The following is a 19,125-nucleotide window of genomic DNA, read 5'->3' as shown; positions in this document are numbered from 1 at the left end:
TGTGTGTGTGTGTGTGTGTGTGTGTGTGTGTGTGTGTGTGTGTGTGTGTGTGTGTGTGTGTGTGTGTGTGTGTGTGTGTGTGCGTGCGCGCCATTATGTATATATGTTTACTATGGCATAGTCAAATGTGACTGTATTTAAAGTAATATTGTTGCCCTGAAAAGTTCATCAGACAGGAATACCAATGACCATGTAACAGAACGTGTCAAAAGCTGAAAATCTTGACCTGCTTGGAGATGGGGGCAAGTACAGGTGTTTAGTTATGTGGTCATCTCCATTTCTGTCTTGTGGTCTTTTTGACATGACATTACATCTTTCAACATAGTCATGTCTGACTATGCTACAGTAAGCATACATCTCTCTCTCTATATGTGTGTGTGTGTGTGTGTGTGTGTGTGTGTGTGTGTGTGTGTGTGTGTGTGTGTGTGTGTGTGTGTGTGTGTGTGTGTGTGTGTGCGTATATATACATACATAGATAACTAGGCACAGATAAAGATATATATGTGCCAGAACATTGCATACAAGACAGGATATTATTCTGTTAATTGATGTTCCAACAGTTCGACAATGCATCAGGACTGAAACATAATCTAAATAGTATCAAAATACTGGACAAATGTAGACCCCCAATGAATATCTATACCCCTTTCATGTACATACTAACTCAAGAGTCACACAGCTCCAGTGAATTCTGCTGCACTACAAAATGCTATTTGAAAAAAAGCAGTTTGTTTCACAATAAAAAGCAATTTCCCTGCTTTGAGAGAGAAAAACTTGGTTGTAGTAGTGTCTTCATGCCTTTGCTTTGAATGATGAACTTTTGAAGTTGTAATTTAAAGCATTACGTGGTCCTATATAGAACTTTAAGTCATTTAAAGCATTACATGGTCCTATATAAAATATCTGCTATATGATAGTTTGAAGACTGGACACACATGTGCTGCTGCAGTACATCAGATAACCATCTGACACATCAGCTGCCTGTGTGGTAGGGTGGACATTCTGCATGCATGATATAGACGCTTTCAGACTTACCAACAGAAGCATTTCCTGTGTAACATTCCTGATATTGATTTGGTATGGGGGTGACAGGCCACTTATCTGCTTAAATAAAGAAATGGACCTCAGTGAGGTCTGATATAAGTTCAGTATGATGATCCTTACAGAAGATGCATTTTCTATGTGGTATACCTATAGTCTGTGGCTGGAAATGTGAAAAACGTATCTATTTGTTGCATTGATATTTATCATATGAATAGGACATAGTGGACAATGATCTTAAATTTGAGACACCATTATTTGATAGAAATTTACCTTTAAGTTACAGTTTACATTATTAGATTCAGCAAGAAAGTTATTTAAACTGGAGTACTTGTCAAGCTTGTTTTGCATTATATCTAACGTCTGCTGCTTGCACACATCCATGTGTCAAGTTTTTAAAAATTAGCTAATGATGTAATATTCCACCCTGGTATACTAATTTGTTTGTTTGTCATTTCTTTAGAACATTGACTGTTTCTGTGCCAGATGTACCCTTAGGGTTTCATGGAGTTACTGAGTGGATTAAGAAGAAAAGTGAATCAGATCTGTGGGGTGTTGTCCAGCGTGGTAATCCACAGGAAGTTATACCATACTCCATTGCTCTCATAAGCACACTGAATCAGGTGAGCGACTGTTCTGATTTTATTGCTGTCACTGTTATTGTGAATTTTTCTCTTTCTGTCTCTAGTTCATATTGAAGTAGCCACTGTTCTAATAATCTGCGGTGTGAGCAAAATAAAATTGTGTACTATTTTGTTTTGTTTTTTCACATCATATCACTTGCATCTTCAAAATGTAATGAGTGATTAAATAATGCCTATACTTAACTTTAAAGTGTGTCTTGTGGTACTCAGAATCAAAAAGTTGGCCTCATAGTTCTCCTTAACATGCAGTGGAATTATAGTCCAGTCATTTAATAATATCTGTACAATTCGTATTTAACCCACAGAAGTGGTAGTGAGTTTCTCTTCAGAGCTTCATTTAGCCACCATGTTGTACAGAAGCAACACACACACACACACACACACACACACACACACACACACACACACACACACACACACACACACACACACACACACATAGAATCCTTCTAGGATCAACACCAGCTCCAGAAAACTACTGAGAGCTGTAGAAAAGTGGGTGGGTGAATACCCTTTTAACTCTTTGCTGTAGTTATTACCAGACAATTTAAAGGACAGAAAGAAAGAATGAGTTTCATTTGTAGGTTCCTCACATCTGCTGATCATATATCTGATTTCTGCATTTCTAACTATTTATTCCCAACTGGACAAAAGCCAATCAGGGTGCAGTTATCATAGACAGTTATCAGGTGTTTTATAATTCTTGTCCTAGCATTTTCCATGAGCACGCCTTCACAATCCTAAGGGCTGGAAATGCAATGTGGCGTTGTGAAGGTTGCTACCTGCTGTAGAAAGCGATGCTGCCCCCATAGTCTGACCTCGATGAAAAACAGATACCTCTGTTCATCTCTGGCCTCCACTGAAGATTGTAGGTGGAATACACATCCAAGGACACATCCCCCCACCCCTAAACAGGTTTGTAGGTTCTGATTCAGTGTTCCTCTTCCTTCCCTGCCAGTTTCACCCAATGTCTGTGTCACGAGTCAAGCTTGGGTAGGTTGGTCAACAGAGTTTGCTTCCAGGACGGGGAGCAGTGCACTCGGAGGTTTTATTTCATGAAGGGACTAACGGGCAAGCCGTTAAGCGGAAGAGGGAGCTTATAGGCGACACACTTGAAGCCGGCGACCCTGGAGAAATGGAGACATCTAATTTTAACCCCATGAGAACACCGAGGGCTTTAGAAGTTGAAGGAGAAGCACAGGAATATAATTACAATGGTACTATGGACAAAGGGGCTAGACCCAAAATACGGCAAGATACTAAAGGTACTGTTATTTCGAACCCTAAAACCACTAATGAGTGGTTAAAGAAGGACTATTTGTTTAACACTGAAAGTGACACTGTAAATGTAATTAATAGTGATGGTACAACATATATTGAAAAGCTTGACAAATTATATGAATTAATGTTGAAATTTAGAACGCTAAGGATAGAAATTGCATACTTGAGTGAATGTTTAATTAAAGAAATAGTCCCTAAGGGACTCAGGGTCTATAAATACCCAAATAATGTGCAAGTAGGATCTGTGTTTCATGAAGATTTAGTTAAAGCTTTTAATAGATGTGGACTAGAAATAGTACAACTCATTATAGAAGAAAATGAAAAGAAATTAAGTGGAATTGAACAAGAAATCAATGAGCTGGACACTAATATTAAACAAGATCTTATTTTTGGTATTAAACAAGAAAGAGAGAGATATTTTAAAATGAGAAATGAAATAGACTTGAAATGTGAAGATATTATAAAACGTAAAATGGGAAAGTTAAATAGGGATATAAAGGAATATGCAAGTAATAGTAGTTATCCAAAACTAACAATTTTTAATATGAAAGGTAATTTTAGGAATAATTATAATAATAAGGTTAATAATGATGGGAATAGAGAAATAAGGAATGTTGAGCATGATTATGACATGGAATTTCCACCCTTAGAAGCAAATAATCAAGAGCATTATGGACCTTATAACAGAGAAAGAAATTTTCAGGTGAGGGGGGGAGAAGGGGGAGGGGGAGATATTATTAGATAGTACCCCGGTTCCCATTAATAATATAATTGCTGGAGAGACTATAAAGTTTGAGAATGAATTTAAGAGTAATTTTGAAGGATTTACTATTTATAATTTTAGTAACATTGTTTTAAGGAATGAACACTTTGGTCTTTTTAGCAAAGGTTTGAAGTACAACCCAGTGAAAAAAGGAAATGTGACTGGTACAATTTTAGATATTAAGTTATTTACTAGAAAAATAAATTTAACCGTTTTAGCCTCTAAAATGGGTTTGGAAGGAAACAAAATTGTAACTGGTGAATTAACTAGGAGTTCTGTATTTAATCCACCTTTAGCACCTCAAATAAAAAACTTTGAGAATGTTCTAGAAAAAGAAATTAGAAAATTAGAAATGAAAGACAAGGGTAAGAATAAATATATAACTAATTTGAAAAAAGATGAGTGGGAAGTTTGGAATGAAATAATGGAAAATTCCAAGGTAAGGGTAATGAAACCAGACAAAGGGGGAGGGATTGTTATTATGGAGAACACTATGTACGAAACTAAAATGTATTCTATACTTTTAGATAAAAGGAAATATTCGATAGCCTCCAAAAATGAGTTAGCAGTAGCATATAAGAAAATTGATATGGTATTAGAAAATTTATTAATGGACAAAGCTATTGATATGAGAACTTATAAATACTTAGAGGTAAAGAAGCCAAGGGTAGCAACTATGTTTGGCATACCCAAGATTCATAAGAATCAGATTGATCCCCCTTTAAGACCAATAGTTTCAGCAGAAGGAGCAAAAATTACCCCATTAGCTAAATATGTGGATAATAAAGTTAAACACCTATGGATGAATAATGAAATTATTTTAAGAGATTCATGGGATTTCTTAAGAGAACTCTCTACAAATATATACAAAGAAGAAATAATTTTTGTTACAATAGATATTATAGACCTCTTCTCTAGTATACCACATGGCGAAGGTATGGAATTATTTGAAGAAAGTGTATATGCAGATGGGAAACTGTCTCATGAAGAAAAAGTAACTGTAGTGACCCTAATGGACTCCATTTTGAAATATAATTATTTAATGTTCAATGGAGAATATTATAAACAGATTTCAGGGGTCTCAATGGGGGCAGCTTGTGCCCCCACCTTTGCCAATATAGTGCTTGGCAAATGGGAAGAGAAATACATAATTAATTCCACCTTCAGACAATATTGGTCACTTTACCACAGATTCCTGGATGATATAGTGATATTTTGGATAGGAAGTGAAGAGAAATTCAAGGAATTTTTTTCTTACATAAATTTAACTACTAATTATTTAAAGTTCACTTATGTAATGAATGCAAAAGTTATGAATTATTTGGATGTGGAAATTTACAAGAAAAATGGAAAATTTGAAACTAAAGTGTTTAGAAAAGACACATTCTGTAATTCTTACTTGCATTATGATAGTTTTCATCCAAATCATTGTAAGAAAAATATTGTAAAAGGCCAATTTGTGAGAGGCTCCAGGATGATAAGTGATGAAAATGACTTTTATCAAGAATGTAACAAATTAGAAAAAATGTTTTTAGAGAGGGGTTACCCGGCAGGGTTTGTGGGTACAATAAGAGAGGAGGTCGAACTAGGTAGAAAGAACAAATTTCAACCAATAAAAGGAATGAAAGATGTAAGGAATGATGCTTTAGGTAATAAGAATGAAAACACAAATGAGAATGTAAAAAGATTAATTATAGAGTTCAATACTTTAAATAAAGATGTTAAACAGATATTTAAGAGGGAATGGGAGAGATTTTCTGCCATCACAGACCTGGAAGAAATTAAAAATATGACACCTCAAGTGACTTATAGAAACCCCCCCCAACATCAGGAAGAAAATAGAAGGAAATGGAAAATATAGAAAAATTTTGGAAAATAAGAAAGTGGGAACATTTAAGTGCGGGAGATGTGCACAATGTCCTTACGTCATGAATAAGGAAGAATTTTTTATAGAAAGTAGAAAAAGATTAATAAAAAGTAAGGACAGATTCAATTGCAATACCCAAGGGGTAGTATATTTGGCAGTTTGTCAAAACTGCCAATCGTTTTATATTGGAAAAACAGAAAGGGTCTTTAAGAGACGTATATATGAGCACATATATGACATTGGAAGAAGAAAAGAAACCAATGCACTATATAGGCACTTTAAAAATTGTGTAGGAGCAAAATATTTATTTTTTGTGTTGGAACAAGTACAACAGGATGTTAGGGGAGGTTTGTGGGAGGAGATATTAGAAAGCAGGGAATTGTGGTGTCAGGTCTACCTGGATGCATGTAAAAGACCTGGACTAAACGAGAATTTATCCATTGGACCCATTCTAAAGGTGAAAGCTAACAAAGTTTAGGTCACATTCACTGGGTTGTTTGTGCTTACATGATAACGTTATACTACATGTAAACATTAATTTTAAACATTCTACAATTTTATTTATTTATTTATAAATTTATTTATAAATATATTTATTTATAAGTATTTATATACATTTTATATACATATTTGTTTTTAATATATAATAAATAATTTAATTTATATTGTTATATTTAATAGATATATAAAATTGATGGTCAAGAATTATATAATGGTTATAAGGGATAATATATATATATAAAAAAGTAAAAAGTAAACTAAAGGTTGAATTAATATGTCATATAGGTTTTGGACACCAGAGGGAGTATTTCATTAAGGTTTTTAGTGTTTGCAGAATTTTGCACAGAAGTCTCTTCAGTACATATATTTTTATGGTTATACTTTGAATGAATGAACTTTCCCAATGAGTTTTAACACAATGTTTAATTATTCACAAGAAAATTCAATATTTAATTGGTTATATTCATTTTAAAGTATGGTATACACATGAGTTTTCTTTTCTTTTCTTTTCTTTTCTATTTTGAAATTCTTTTCTAGGAATTAATATTAATGAGATAAGAAAGGAAATCGACTGGTTAATTTGAAATAATGAGATGACATTCTATAGGTTGATTGATTGTTATTAAAGTATAAAAGCTGAAAGTTTTTAAATGGTTTTATCTGATGAAGTCCTAGAGTGAGGGACGAAAACGCATGTGATTTTGTTCAATAAAAGCGGTCAAGTACGTGGTTGGTGTCACTTTCGTGTGTTGAACTGGAATTAGTATCGCATTCCACTCTACGGCTTTTTTAGTTTGGATTGTTTGGTCAACATGATGCCTTCATTCTCATATGCTAAAGAGATGGTTGAGTGACATAATCAGCTTTGTGAGACAGGCTGTCTGTGCCTTTGGATCTCAGTACACAAACTGGCATATAAGTCAGCAGGCCAACATGAGCAGACTACATGCTCAGCTACTTCAGGGTGATATAATAACTGAGTACTATATGGGAATAACATCCCCATTGCGTATTGTCCCAGTGATTCTTTTTTACATTTCAGGACTCACTGTGTAAAATACTATTCACAAGTAGGATTGGTTGCCACACAAATTTCTACAGTGCATTTTGTCTATGAATTCTTACATCACACCAAGATATTCAGATATTCTCAAGCACTTACCAACATTTACATTGTATCTCATAGCTGAAGGAGATAGATTTTTCTAGAGATTTCTCTAAATACCTCATCAACTCATTGTGCATGACTGGAAAATGATGGCAATTATACTTTGTATGAAGCTGCTGGGCATGTATTCACTGCACCTTCTAATGCAGTATTTTGCACCTATATTTATTATATTAATTCCCCGTCAATGTTCTGTTATATGCCATATATACAATAAATCACCGCATGATAAACTACATTTTTATTATTTTTGTAATCTACATGCTAGATACTGCTTAGTGAGTCAGACTTATTTCTACGCTATCACTTTTTCTTCAAAATCATTTGATAACAGCATGGTTCACTGAGTCCCACTACAGTGACACATCATTTGTCAAATCTCATGCCCTTGCATCTTGGAGGATGGTATATTAAGTAGACTGGTGCAAGGGGTGATGTTCTCCTCTATGGGGTTTGGGTCTTACTGTCACCTTCACCAAGATTCACATGCACTATGGACATTTAATTTCTTTAAATTTCTGTAAAACAGATGATTGGTAGTAAGACTCTATGAAGCACATAGCAGATTTTGATCATCACACACATCCCACCCATCTTCCGTCATCAGTGCATTTACTTCTCATTACGTTTCAAAGGAGTTAGAGAGCAATGTGGAACCATTCAACTAAGAATTTATCTCTCTGTAACACTGTGATAATTTCTGATAATTTTGTGAGCAGTCTGTGACATTTCATCCTTGTCCGAACTACTTAAGACATCCTGTAGAAGACATAGGAAAGGTGTTTCAGTTTGCACTTTATCTAAGGAGAACAGGGCAACATATTAATACCCATCAGTTATTCCTGAAGCTTAAACTTTGCAATAAGAATATAACTTTACAGTTAGTTTTTGACCTTCCAGACACTGTAATGCCATAGCAAGGCAATAAAAATCACATTACCAGCTTTAGACTGCACATCCTTTTTTGTTTAGTTTGTCCTCCATTTCTTTTCCACACAGAACGCAACATTGTCCTGTTGATTTTTTCATATCTCTGGGTTCTTGAATTGTTTCTTGTCTCCTTCCACATCCTAGGCAAGTTATTACAGATCTGAAACTTTCCACCAACACCCTTTGATCTGACATGAGATGTCCAATCCCTCCATCTTTTACCGAAGCATTGAGCGATTTTCAATTATTATGCTTTCCCTGTAGAATTCATAATAATTCTGCATTAGTCGCATGGAATTCAAAAGCCTGCTATTCACTCTAGACATTCTGATTTATTGGTATGTTCAATGATTCCAAAGTAGACTTACTTTTACAAATACCTAGTGCAAAAAAATCCAAATATCTTCCTCAAAATCTAAACTGTGCAACATTTTATTAATGTTAAAGAACATGTTAGTAGAGTATGTGTCTATAGAAGGTATTCATGTACAATATATAGTGAATTGTAAACCCTACTTTATGTATGCAATGCATATTTATATACCAACTGTGTCTTTATTGCATTGCGTATGTCTTACCTTGAGAGAAGAACCATGCCCTGTCTGGTACACCATCCATAGGTCATCTGGCTACATGCAGTCCTTCAGGGTGACATTAATGTGAAATTTCTAATTACCTTATACAGAAGAATTTGTATTTATTTAAATATATAGCTGTCAACCTGCCTAAATGATTAAAAAAAATATATAATTCAAGTATGTCAAACTGTAAGGCAATCATGCCTATTGTCACATCTTGTGAACTTTATCAGCATCTGCTGCCATAAAGCTTGAATTTATACAGCATTTATTTTCAAGTTAAACACTGAACAACCAAAAATTAATAGCTACCCTTTTGACTTCCATGTTACAAACACTGCTATGAATAAGCTAAAAAATGCAGGCAGAAATGTGATCTGCTTTTCTGCTACATTTATATTCTTCATAGAATTTTTCACATTCTTCTGCATTGTTTGAAATAATGTATCATACAGTTGAATCCTGAATTAGGGAAATAATTTACATTCAATTATCCATCCCTTTCTTGTCCTCTATGATGCATTCAATAAGGTTTCATTCTCTTATTTTTTTTTTACAGCTGCTTCAGAGAATTTTGGAACTCTGAAGAACATTCTGGTGGCCCACCACCACAAATAAACTCTACAATAAAGGAAATAAACTCCTTACTTAGCATTTATCAGGCCAGTTATTGAGTACTACTTCCCCTTTGGTATGTATCTCACTAAAAGTATTAAATAATTAGAAAGACCTCAAAGATATCTAGATACCTAACTAAAAAGATCACAGGTCTAAAGTATTACCTGTGCTGGTAGCTTTATCTCTTTATTATAGACTTTTGAGAGGAGAGCTCTGCCTTGCTTCTTGAACCATTAAAGATCCTAATGTCCTGAATATCCTGTTTCTACACACATCCATTATCTCTGCCACTACTAGAGCCATGAACCTAAATTTTCAACAACAGATACAATAACAACAGATGTTTACTGCATGTTGGAGGAACAGGTGTATTACACAGCACCTTCTCAATCACTGGACTATAATTCCACTGCATGTTAAGCAGTGCATCTCACTACCTTACTTTGAATATAAACTAGATGACCGGATGGGTGTCCACAAATTTGTGGTACTGATTGGCATGGCCCTGCTGGAGAAAGGAAGTATTGCCGAGGAAGAAAGGAAGTACTGAGTGAGGAAGGCTGCTGAAAAGTCGAGAATGGTCATGAGACCATTGAATATTGATGAATCTGTAAATATGTGCAAAAAATATACCCAAGTCAGTCAAAAGGCTACATTTTAGACTGCAGTTTAAAGGCTTTCTTCTCTCCTGTGGCTTAAATCTACCCTATATATATATATATATATATATATATATATATATATATATATATATATATATACACGAGTGCAGTATATTAAACTAACTGCCACCTCAATACTCTATAACCTAATTGCTTCATATGGTTTCAGCCTGTACTACCTTGACCTTGTTGCAGCTATGTAGAAAGATATTCTTAGTGCCTTCTTTTTCTCACAATAACAACATTGCAATAAATAACCTGCGGTGGTGGTGCTGCGGTAGCGTTATCACCTTACAGTAAGACACTGTCCGGTTTGACTCTCAGTTAGAGCGTCTTCTGCGAGGAGACATGCGTGAATGGGCGTACCTTCATTGAAGGTTGTGCATTAGGGCTGGCAACTCAGCACGTAAAAATCAACTGCCAATCATCAGCGGACTGGAGTTCCGCTGTGGCGGCCCCTAACCGGGAAAAGCCGAAAGACACAACAACAACGACAACATTGCAATAAAAGAGAAAAAGTTCACCAATCAAGCAGGCACATATAAAGTGAAGGGGCAATCATATTATGAGTCATCAGTTCAACTACACTAAACAAAGCACTCATGGGGAAAAGGGATCTCTAAAACATAAGTGTAAATGCATAGAATTGTGAGTGGAAGAAGCTTGGGTGGCTGCTTTGGATGAAAATCATGCATTTAGAAATGTCAAACTGAACTTACTGTGGAACAAAGAGTTATGTGACAGCACCCAGGAAGACATGTTAGGAAACTAAAGAACTCCTTGAATATCTAGGAGACTTATTGCACCCAGAGAAGTAAAAAGTATATAAGAAAATGTGAAAGGAACGGAAAGTAAAAGATATGCACGTGGAAGACACTAGCTCTGCTAGGGAGCCCGCTAGGGAATGGAGACCCTCCCTCAAGTCACCAAGATGGCTAAACCAGTAGCTATGTTGAAACCTAAAACATGTTTAAGCACATACTGACCACATACTTATTTTATTAGTTTGTGCATACTATCAGTGCAAATATAACTATGTCTAATACAGAGGAAATTTCAGTGTTCAGCTGTAGTGACCATTTATGTAATTGTTTTACTGCTTCTTTACATCACTGATTAGTCATTACATTCATTTTTATTTCACTCTCCAAGTACCTCGTTTTCCAGTTCATAGCCATGAGGGATGCAGACCCTATCCCATCTCAAAAGGGTCAAGAAAAGGGAGCTTATCCTTGTTGCCCACGAGTCCCAGCCAGTCATTTGGCATGCATTCATACACATTTACACAAGAGACTCTCACCTCCAGTTTGTACAATCATCAGTTCATATAATGGCATGTTTTTCAGATGTGGGAAGAAACCAGAGTACCATAAAAAAGAGTAGATACAGGAAAAACATGCAGACCCAATACAGCAGACTTGCAGCTGAAAACCAAACTATTTATTTATTTATATTTGTTTATAAGGGTAATGCACTGATCAGTACTGACCAATTTCAGGCTCATGCCAGATGAGACTTAAAACAATTCACAAACAAAAAAGAGAAATGAAAGCAATAACAGAGTAGTTTACACTAATTATATCAAAAAAGCCATGTAGATACATTCCAGTGAACAAGCACAGTGTAATGTACTCTCAAGGAGAGTATAATGTACAATATATACATTAGTTTCTAAAGTGGGTCAATCTTCAATGAATCTTGTGAATGGAGAAGAGAAGACCCAGAGAGGAGATGGTTTAGGTGATATGTCCTGCGTTGAGGCAGGAGCATTTGGCTTAAATGAAGAAGCCCTTTTTGAGTTGCATTCTAGATTTGGAATGAATGTTGATTTCCTTAATGTTGATGGGGAGAGCATGCCAAAGAGAGGTGGCTGACAGGAGAAAGCATGTACAGTGCTGTGGGGTTTGGTTCTAGGGGTAATGAGTAGTGTCTCAGCTTGTATGAGGACACTTTTTTGTGAAGTCAAGCAAGCCCTGCAGACACAGATGCTAAGATGTGTGCCGAGAGGCCATACCTTAGCTGGCACACTCAGCTGTAGATTGTGCTTCATGGTGCATGCACACATCTGCTTTGCCTTAAGATTATTCTTGAAAGCTGACTGTAACAACAGAAAGTACCTGCAGCAGAAGTGGACATGTTAAGAGTGCACACAGTTTCCATAAAGCTGAATAGAAGAAATTAGATAAACTGAACTATGCTAAAACATATCTTCTGGGAAACACATTAGTCCTGATGTTCTCCTTTAAAACAAAAGTTTGCTTTCTCCTTAAAGATATGTGAGGTAGTACAAGTAATTTCTGATCCATTCAGGTGAGGTCAAAGAAAATGATTTAGAAGATATCTGTTAAGCCCATTTTTAGGAAATCATGTGTGCTTTGTAAGTAGTAAATATTCTCTGTGTAGTCTTTAACTACATTGCTTGAATCTAATTAAACCACGGTTATTTACCAGGGTCAAGAGACCAGCCAGGAAGACCAAGCAGAAAGAATTGCAATCCGTAGGAATGTCACTCGTGCTCTGACCTCATTGAATATTATCAGCATTGAGGACGTCACACAGATCAGCAGTGCCCTAGCACAATGTGCGGTAAGAGAATCAGTTTTTAATCTGTTGTGCAGAATGAAGTCTGACTGGTGCAAATGCAGTGGTAACACAGATGAGGCACATTGGAAAGTTAGTGTCCTCTACTGAAGACAAAGTACTGACGAAGAAATGGTTCACAACAAGCATTAATCAAAGACTATAAAGCAAGAGTAATACCATAACATTAACATAATTTGCAGAGACAAATATAAAATTATTAAAAGCTGACAGGAATACTCTGTAAATCCAATGTATACATTTATCTAGTATGTTTTCAGGTCTAAGATGCTGCACGGCAGATTTATTGCCTATAATTTGCTGTGAGTTTGTTTGTCAGTTCACTGAGAACTCTAGAAAGAATGGAATAAAATAAAAATCTATCTGCTTATTTGAGACTGCTACCATCTATTTCCTGCTTAAAGTAGCTACACCAATATTTAAACAAGTTTTCTGCCAAATTAATTCAGCTTTCCTCATCTTGTATGGAGAGTACTTTTAATTTAGATGTCACTAAAAGGTACATTCATCTGTTGTGTTTAACTGCTGCACATTGTGTGTCTTCCTGTGTTTCAGTGTACGTGGTAATACCTAACCTACAATCAAAATTTGGGTCTCACATTATAAGTGCCGGCCTCAGTAATCCCTGGTGGCATAGTGTATCCCCCACCCTCAATCCCTGTTGCAATGTCAGTTCAGTTAAGTGGTGCTGTTATGGCACTTTAATTTATATTATACTTTGTGTCCAGTGGTCTCATCACCCACCTGATCCCCAAACTGCTGTTGGTACTGGTACGGAACCTTAAGAGACATCAGTGATGGTGTAGAGATTCCTCTCATCCCCCCATCCCCAAACTGCCATTGGTGCCAGTACAGCACTTTAAGAGTTATCCACTGGGGTCTAGCTCTCTCCAATCCCCATATTGCCATTGGTGCCAGCACAGCACTTTACGAGTCATCCATTGTGTTCTAGTGGTTCCCTACATCCCCATTCATTGTATTGCTGCTGGTGCTAGTACAGTACTTCTAATCTCACTAATTTATAAGTGTTCTTGTGCATCACCCCACCTCACCCCCCCCCAGTCCTGTATCACTGTCATGGCATGTACTCGAGCATGTAATTTTGGTTATGTTCGTTCCCATGACTTGGTGTGGACAACGATGCTGATTCTTCAATCTATCAGCCATATATATGCTTTCCAGGGGAGAGAGAGAAATAATACATGGTTAATTACCATATACCTTTCCCCCTGGATTACCTCATTAGCATGCAGCATAACTATGGGGCCAATTCTTCACATTGCCCCATGTCTATATGGTAGAGGACCATTCAGTGCCATGTTAGGGCAGTTGATGAATTGGGGAAAGATGCTGTGTTGTGTACACAGAGGTGTACACCTCATGACACATTAATTAATCCCCTCTTACTATTTTCAAAGTTTACTACTTTTGATTATTTTTTTTAATCTTACATATCTGTTTTAGAAGAAGCTATTATATCCTCTGAGTTCAATAAATCAAAATTTGAGTAACACAATGTGGGAAATTATCACCAGATTTCAGACATATATGTTACTGTGAAAACTATTAGGAAGGTGTTATACATTCAGGAGTCCCATAGCTTTTCTTATTATTATTTTATAAAACCATTCCAAGAACTCATTAAAGGTCCTATAACAAGAGTTGTACAGCCCATGCTAGAAAGGTTCTTCTCTCATGACATACCCATTTTAAATTCAGAAAGAAGCTAGTTGCAATAAAGTAAGATCTCATTATCGGCAAATGTGCACGTTTGTTGAACATGGCTGTTCTGCACATTGCAATAGTTACCTGCTGCTTGTGTAGCCAGTGGCTTCCACTCAGTAGTTCTTTCACATAAAAGTAGAAAAACATGAACACACACACACACACACACACACACACACACACACGCACGCACGCACGCACGCACGCACACACACACACACACACACACACACACACACACCATAGTCTCTATACCAGTCCCTACCCCTTCTACCTTCCCATAGTTCCTCCCCACCTCTGAAGTACTTTAGTGCCATTATGGCAACTATGTATTAGGTCCTGGGTGGTGTAGTGTACCCCCCCCCCCACAGCAATACCTGTTATAATATCGGTGCTGTTACATCACTTTACAATGCAATCCCCGGTGTCCGGTGGTATCCCCCCACCCCTGATCACTCTTATGATGTCTGTGCTGTTACAGCACTTCACTTTATCCCTACTGTCCAGTAGTTAATTGCCCCTCTGGCTACCATTGGTAATATTGTGGCACTTTCAAATGTATTCTCTGGTGTCTGATCTTTCTGCACCCCCCCCAATCCCCATACTATGGTTGGTGCCATTACATAACTCTAGAAAGTAAGCCCTGGTGTCCAGTGGTTTTCCCCTAATCCCTGTTATGATGTTCTGAGCCTTCAGACATGTTAAGAAGTATTTCCTGTTGTCTAGCATGTCTTCCCTTCCCCCTGGTCCCTGTGGTAGTGTTGATGCCAGTACACTATCTTTAAGATGAATCTCTGGTGTTTACAGTATCCCCAAATCCACATAGTAATGTTGGTGCCAGTACAGTACTTCAAGAAATATTCCCTGGTATTTACACTATGCCCCAATCCCCTTGTTGATGCAAGTACAGTACTTTAAGGAATATTCCCCAGTGTCTAGTATATTCCCACACCCCTTGTGCCCATAGTAACATTGGTATCAGTATGGCATTTTAAATATGAATCCCTGGTTTATAGTGTATCCCCTCACCCCTGGTCCCCATTGTGCTGCCTGTGCCATTATGGCACTTTAAAAGTAAGCCCTGATGTCAAGTTGTTCCACCCACCACATTCATGTTTGACAGTTGGTGGGGATGCAGATGCCTTCCTGAGGTGGTTCTGGGGGGAGAGCACATGGCTAATTAGCATATGCATCTTACCCTCCCCCCAGTGTCTCATGAGCTTTCAGTAAGGCCTTGGGCCTAACACTTTGTAGTGATACATGCCTTTGTGTTGGAGAGCCATGCTGCACCATGTAAGGGTGGTTCTTGAATCAGAGAAAGGTATTGTGACATGCACACCTCTGTGTACACATCACTGTACCTGAATAAATTCAGCCCCATATTTAGACACATTTATATCAAGATAAACAAAATCCAACAGTTTTATATACAATATAGACTAGCAACAACTGGAAATCCCAATCCCCTCATACATTCAATACTGTTATAATTAATGAAATACATTACACTGAAGGGTTGAGTTTTAGAATAATAGTTAAGGTGTTTACCTACTAAATGCAAGATACAGGGCTTGAATCTTACCTTTAGATTGGGAACTTTGCCTGAGCTAGAAACAGCCAATAAGGACAGTTAGCCGCATATAAACTTATGGCCATGATGTTAAAACTTTGTTGTCCTTTAATTCAGGTGTAACTTGAACAAGTGGATGGGGAACAGGAAATTCATTGCTGATTTGGCATTTATGTCTCAAATGGTCACAGGCAGCCTGTAAATATTTTCATCTGCCAAGCCCCTGATTGTAAATGTTTCACCTCCCAACCCCCTGCTTACACTTATTAAGGGTACCAGAACTTGTCAGAGTTTTGGGATGCATGGCTAGGCTTAAAAAGGCCCTTGTGGTCATTAGCCTACTAAACACCTATGAACCTATGAACATAATTTTTACCAATTATCTATGTTCAGTTTATGACTTTATCATGTACAAAAATTTGAAGCATACATATGTCTATTAATACAAAAACATAAAGGAAAATGTTCCAGCATTTGAAAAAAATTTGAAAAATGCAATGAGTGTAGTTTCCACAGTTATAATGTAAATATCCAATATTCCAGGCAAATGAATGTTAATATCTGTAACTCCCAATAGCCATAATATTCGGTCATCAAGTCAGTTAAATTTTTATTTATTTATTTATTTGCATTTGTTAACCGGGTTGGTCCAGCTGGGTAAGAATTGCCCTTTTTCAGTGGAGACCCGAGGGGAAAAGCCCCAAACAGACATACAAATACATAAGAATAGAGACAAATTAACAATATTACAGAGGAAAACAATATTATGGGTACAATGGATAAGAAAAACAAACAATGAAAGTTTGAGAATATGAGTAAGGTAGGCCAGAGGCATGCATGCAAAAGATTTATGAAAAGGTGTTCTGAGCAAGATCTCTGAATTAAGTTAAAGTAGGCAAAGAAATGATGATTTAGGCGTGGAGCTAGTAGTGTGGGAGTTTTAGGTGGGAGCATGTGAAGGACATTCCCATTTGGAGGAGAGATGGGAGAGAAGCATGGATTTGAAATTGTTGTGGTTAGGTATATTACGTAGTGGTGTGGGGAGATTGTTCCATAGTTTGGCTACAGTGTGGGATAATAGTAGTTTACCAGTTGGGTGGATGGGTTTGTGTACATGCAGGAGGTTTTGGCCTGTGGATCTCAGGATACGGGTAGGTGTGTAGGGTGTTAGAGATTTAGCAAGAGAGGGGCATTCTGCTGGTTTAAAGATGAGTTTGTGGGTTGTTGTAAGTTGTAGGTACTTTAGGTGGTTGTGGAGTTCTAGCCAGTTTAGGGTGTGTAGGGAGTGACAGTGATGGGAAGAGTTCTTAGAATTGGTTGCAAATTTGCAGATTAGATTTTTATTAAAGTGCTTTAAAGTACTATAATGTAAATAACATAAAATATTTGAAAAATCATTTATCTATTTATTGATTGATTGATTGCATTTGTTACTGGGATAGTGCAACTGGGCAAACAGATGTGCCTTTTCAGTGGAGGCCCAGGGAATAGTTACAAGTTAGACAGATAACATGCAGGTTGTTAAAACAGTGGGGGGTTTAATAAAGATTACACAGTCGTATTTATGGTCTAGGCATCATGGCACGCTTCTTATGAAAGTAAGCAGCTTTGTGATCCAGTAAACAAAGCTGGGTCAGCACGCACGCATGCGCCAACACAGAAGTATCCATGCCATGCAAATCACCTCATAAGCAGGTGAATTTCATGCAGATGAGGGAGACAGCATGATCCTGAAAACAGAGAGGCAGTCCTGCAGACCCCATGTTGGTGTCCTTAGTGTACATGGAAAAATTCCATGTACAGGATTTTAAACACACAGCAGGAGCTGTAAAAGTATAGTTAGATGGACAGAAATAGCATTGCAGACACACATCTATGCAAAACTATCCACTGTATGTCCAAAAATGTAAGAGAAATAAGTTAAAATAATTTTCGTTTTTTAATGATCTGGTTATTTTTGCACAGCGCACTGCAGTGAGCAAACATACAGTTATGAAAAATTAAAAAAAAATAGTGTAAAAACCAAATTTCAGACTATGTGACAGAAATGCAGTATACAACCCTGTGAGGAGTATCCACAATGGTGGAATGGTGCTGTTGCTAATGAGGTAGGGCCTGAAACCCTGTAGTTAACAGGTTGTGTGCATGGATCCCTATGCAAATGAGGTGGGGTTACTGAATAGCATAAATGGGTATCTGTGTCCACATATCCCTTCCATGTAGGCACAAAACCACATCTGTGTCCACAGAAGAGGTAGCTGACATCAAGACGGGGTGTGTCTGAGGACTTACAAGCTCATTGGAGCTCAGCTGCACCTATTTGCATGGCACACCACTGTGCTCAGCAGGGGGGGTGTACACTGGCTGCTAAGCTTTGTTTACCTTCAGGGCAGGTTTTTCAGCATGTTTGCATGGCATGCCACCATGCTGAGCATGCCCTTTCAGGGTGGGTGTGTACAATGACTGCTGAGCTTTGTTTACCTTCGGGGGGCTTGTTTCCGTGTGTTTGCATGTCGTGCCACAGTGCTAAGTGTATCCAAAAGCCAATGATATATTAATACTGATTCACTTAAACTAGAGCCATTAAATATTATTAATTATGAACTTGGCAGGTGGAATGCATCATAGCTAGCCAATCACACAGCCTACACCTACAGCAGAGCCCAATAAAGTTTGCATACACCCTACAATCTGATTTCTCCCCCAAACTCTGCACCAGTGGAGTAAAAACTTGGGAATTTTAACTGAAAGAATGCTAGGGGCTGCAGAAAGTCTGCTACATCTGTATATGTTAGATGCTAAGGTCAATACTGCTGCTGTGACTGACAATAGTCCTAGACTGAGAAGGAGAAGAGTGTTCAGGCCCAGGGTAACCTTCCAGGAGCTACATGAGCTGGAGATTGTAGATCACTACAGGGTGGACAAGGACATACTACAACAACTCACTGAGCTCTGCCTCCCTCAACTCAGACCCAAACCCAACAGAGGGGAATCCATCCCAGTGGACACAAAGGTATGTGTAGCTGTAAGGATACTAGCCACAGGTACTTTCCAAAGACCAACTGGAGACATGATAGGGGTCTCACAGGCATCGTCATCCAGGGCACTCCGCTATTTTCTGAATGCAATGATATAACATGCCAGTGATTTATTTTCCCCTCATCCCTGAGGCAATG

The 19,125-nt window shown here is 37.5% G+C and overlaps 1 protein-coding gene across 1 annotated transcript in view; it reads left to right on the top strand.

The window, feature by feature from the left end:
• Positions 1 to 19,125, top strand: part of LOC122814129 (polycystin-1-like) — a 1,441,736-nt gene that overhangs the window by 482,921 nt on the left and 939,690 nt on the right. Inside the window, 2 exon segments of the mRNA XM_044086744.1 lie at positions 1,505 to 1,664; positions 12,505 to 12,639. Of these exon segments, the coding sequence (XP_043942679.1) occupies positions 1,505 to 1,664; positions 12,505 to 12,639 (295 nt within the window).

This window comes from Protopterus annectens, chromosome 10.part0, assembly GCF_019279795.1.
Source record: "Protopterus annectens isolate FY-2018-M chromosome 10.part0, PAN1.0, whole genome shotgun sequence".
Classification (NCBI taxonomy): domain Eukaryota; kingdom Metazoa; phylum Chordata; order Ceratodontiformes; family Protopteridae; genus Protopterus; species Protopterus annectens.
Note: the sequence above shows the minus strand (reverse complement) of the source record. Positions and strands in the feature narration are given on the sequence as shown.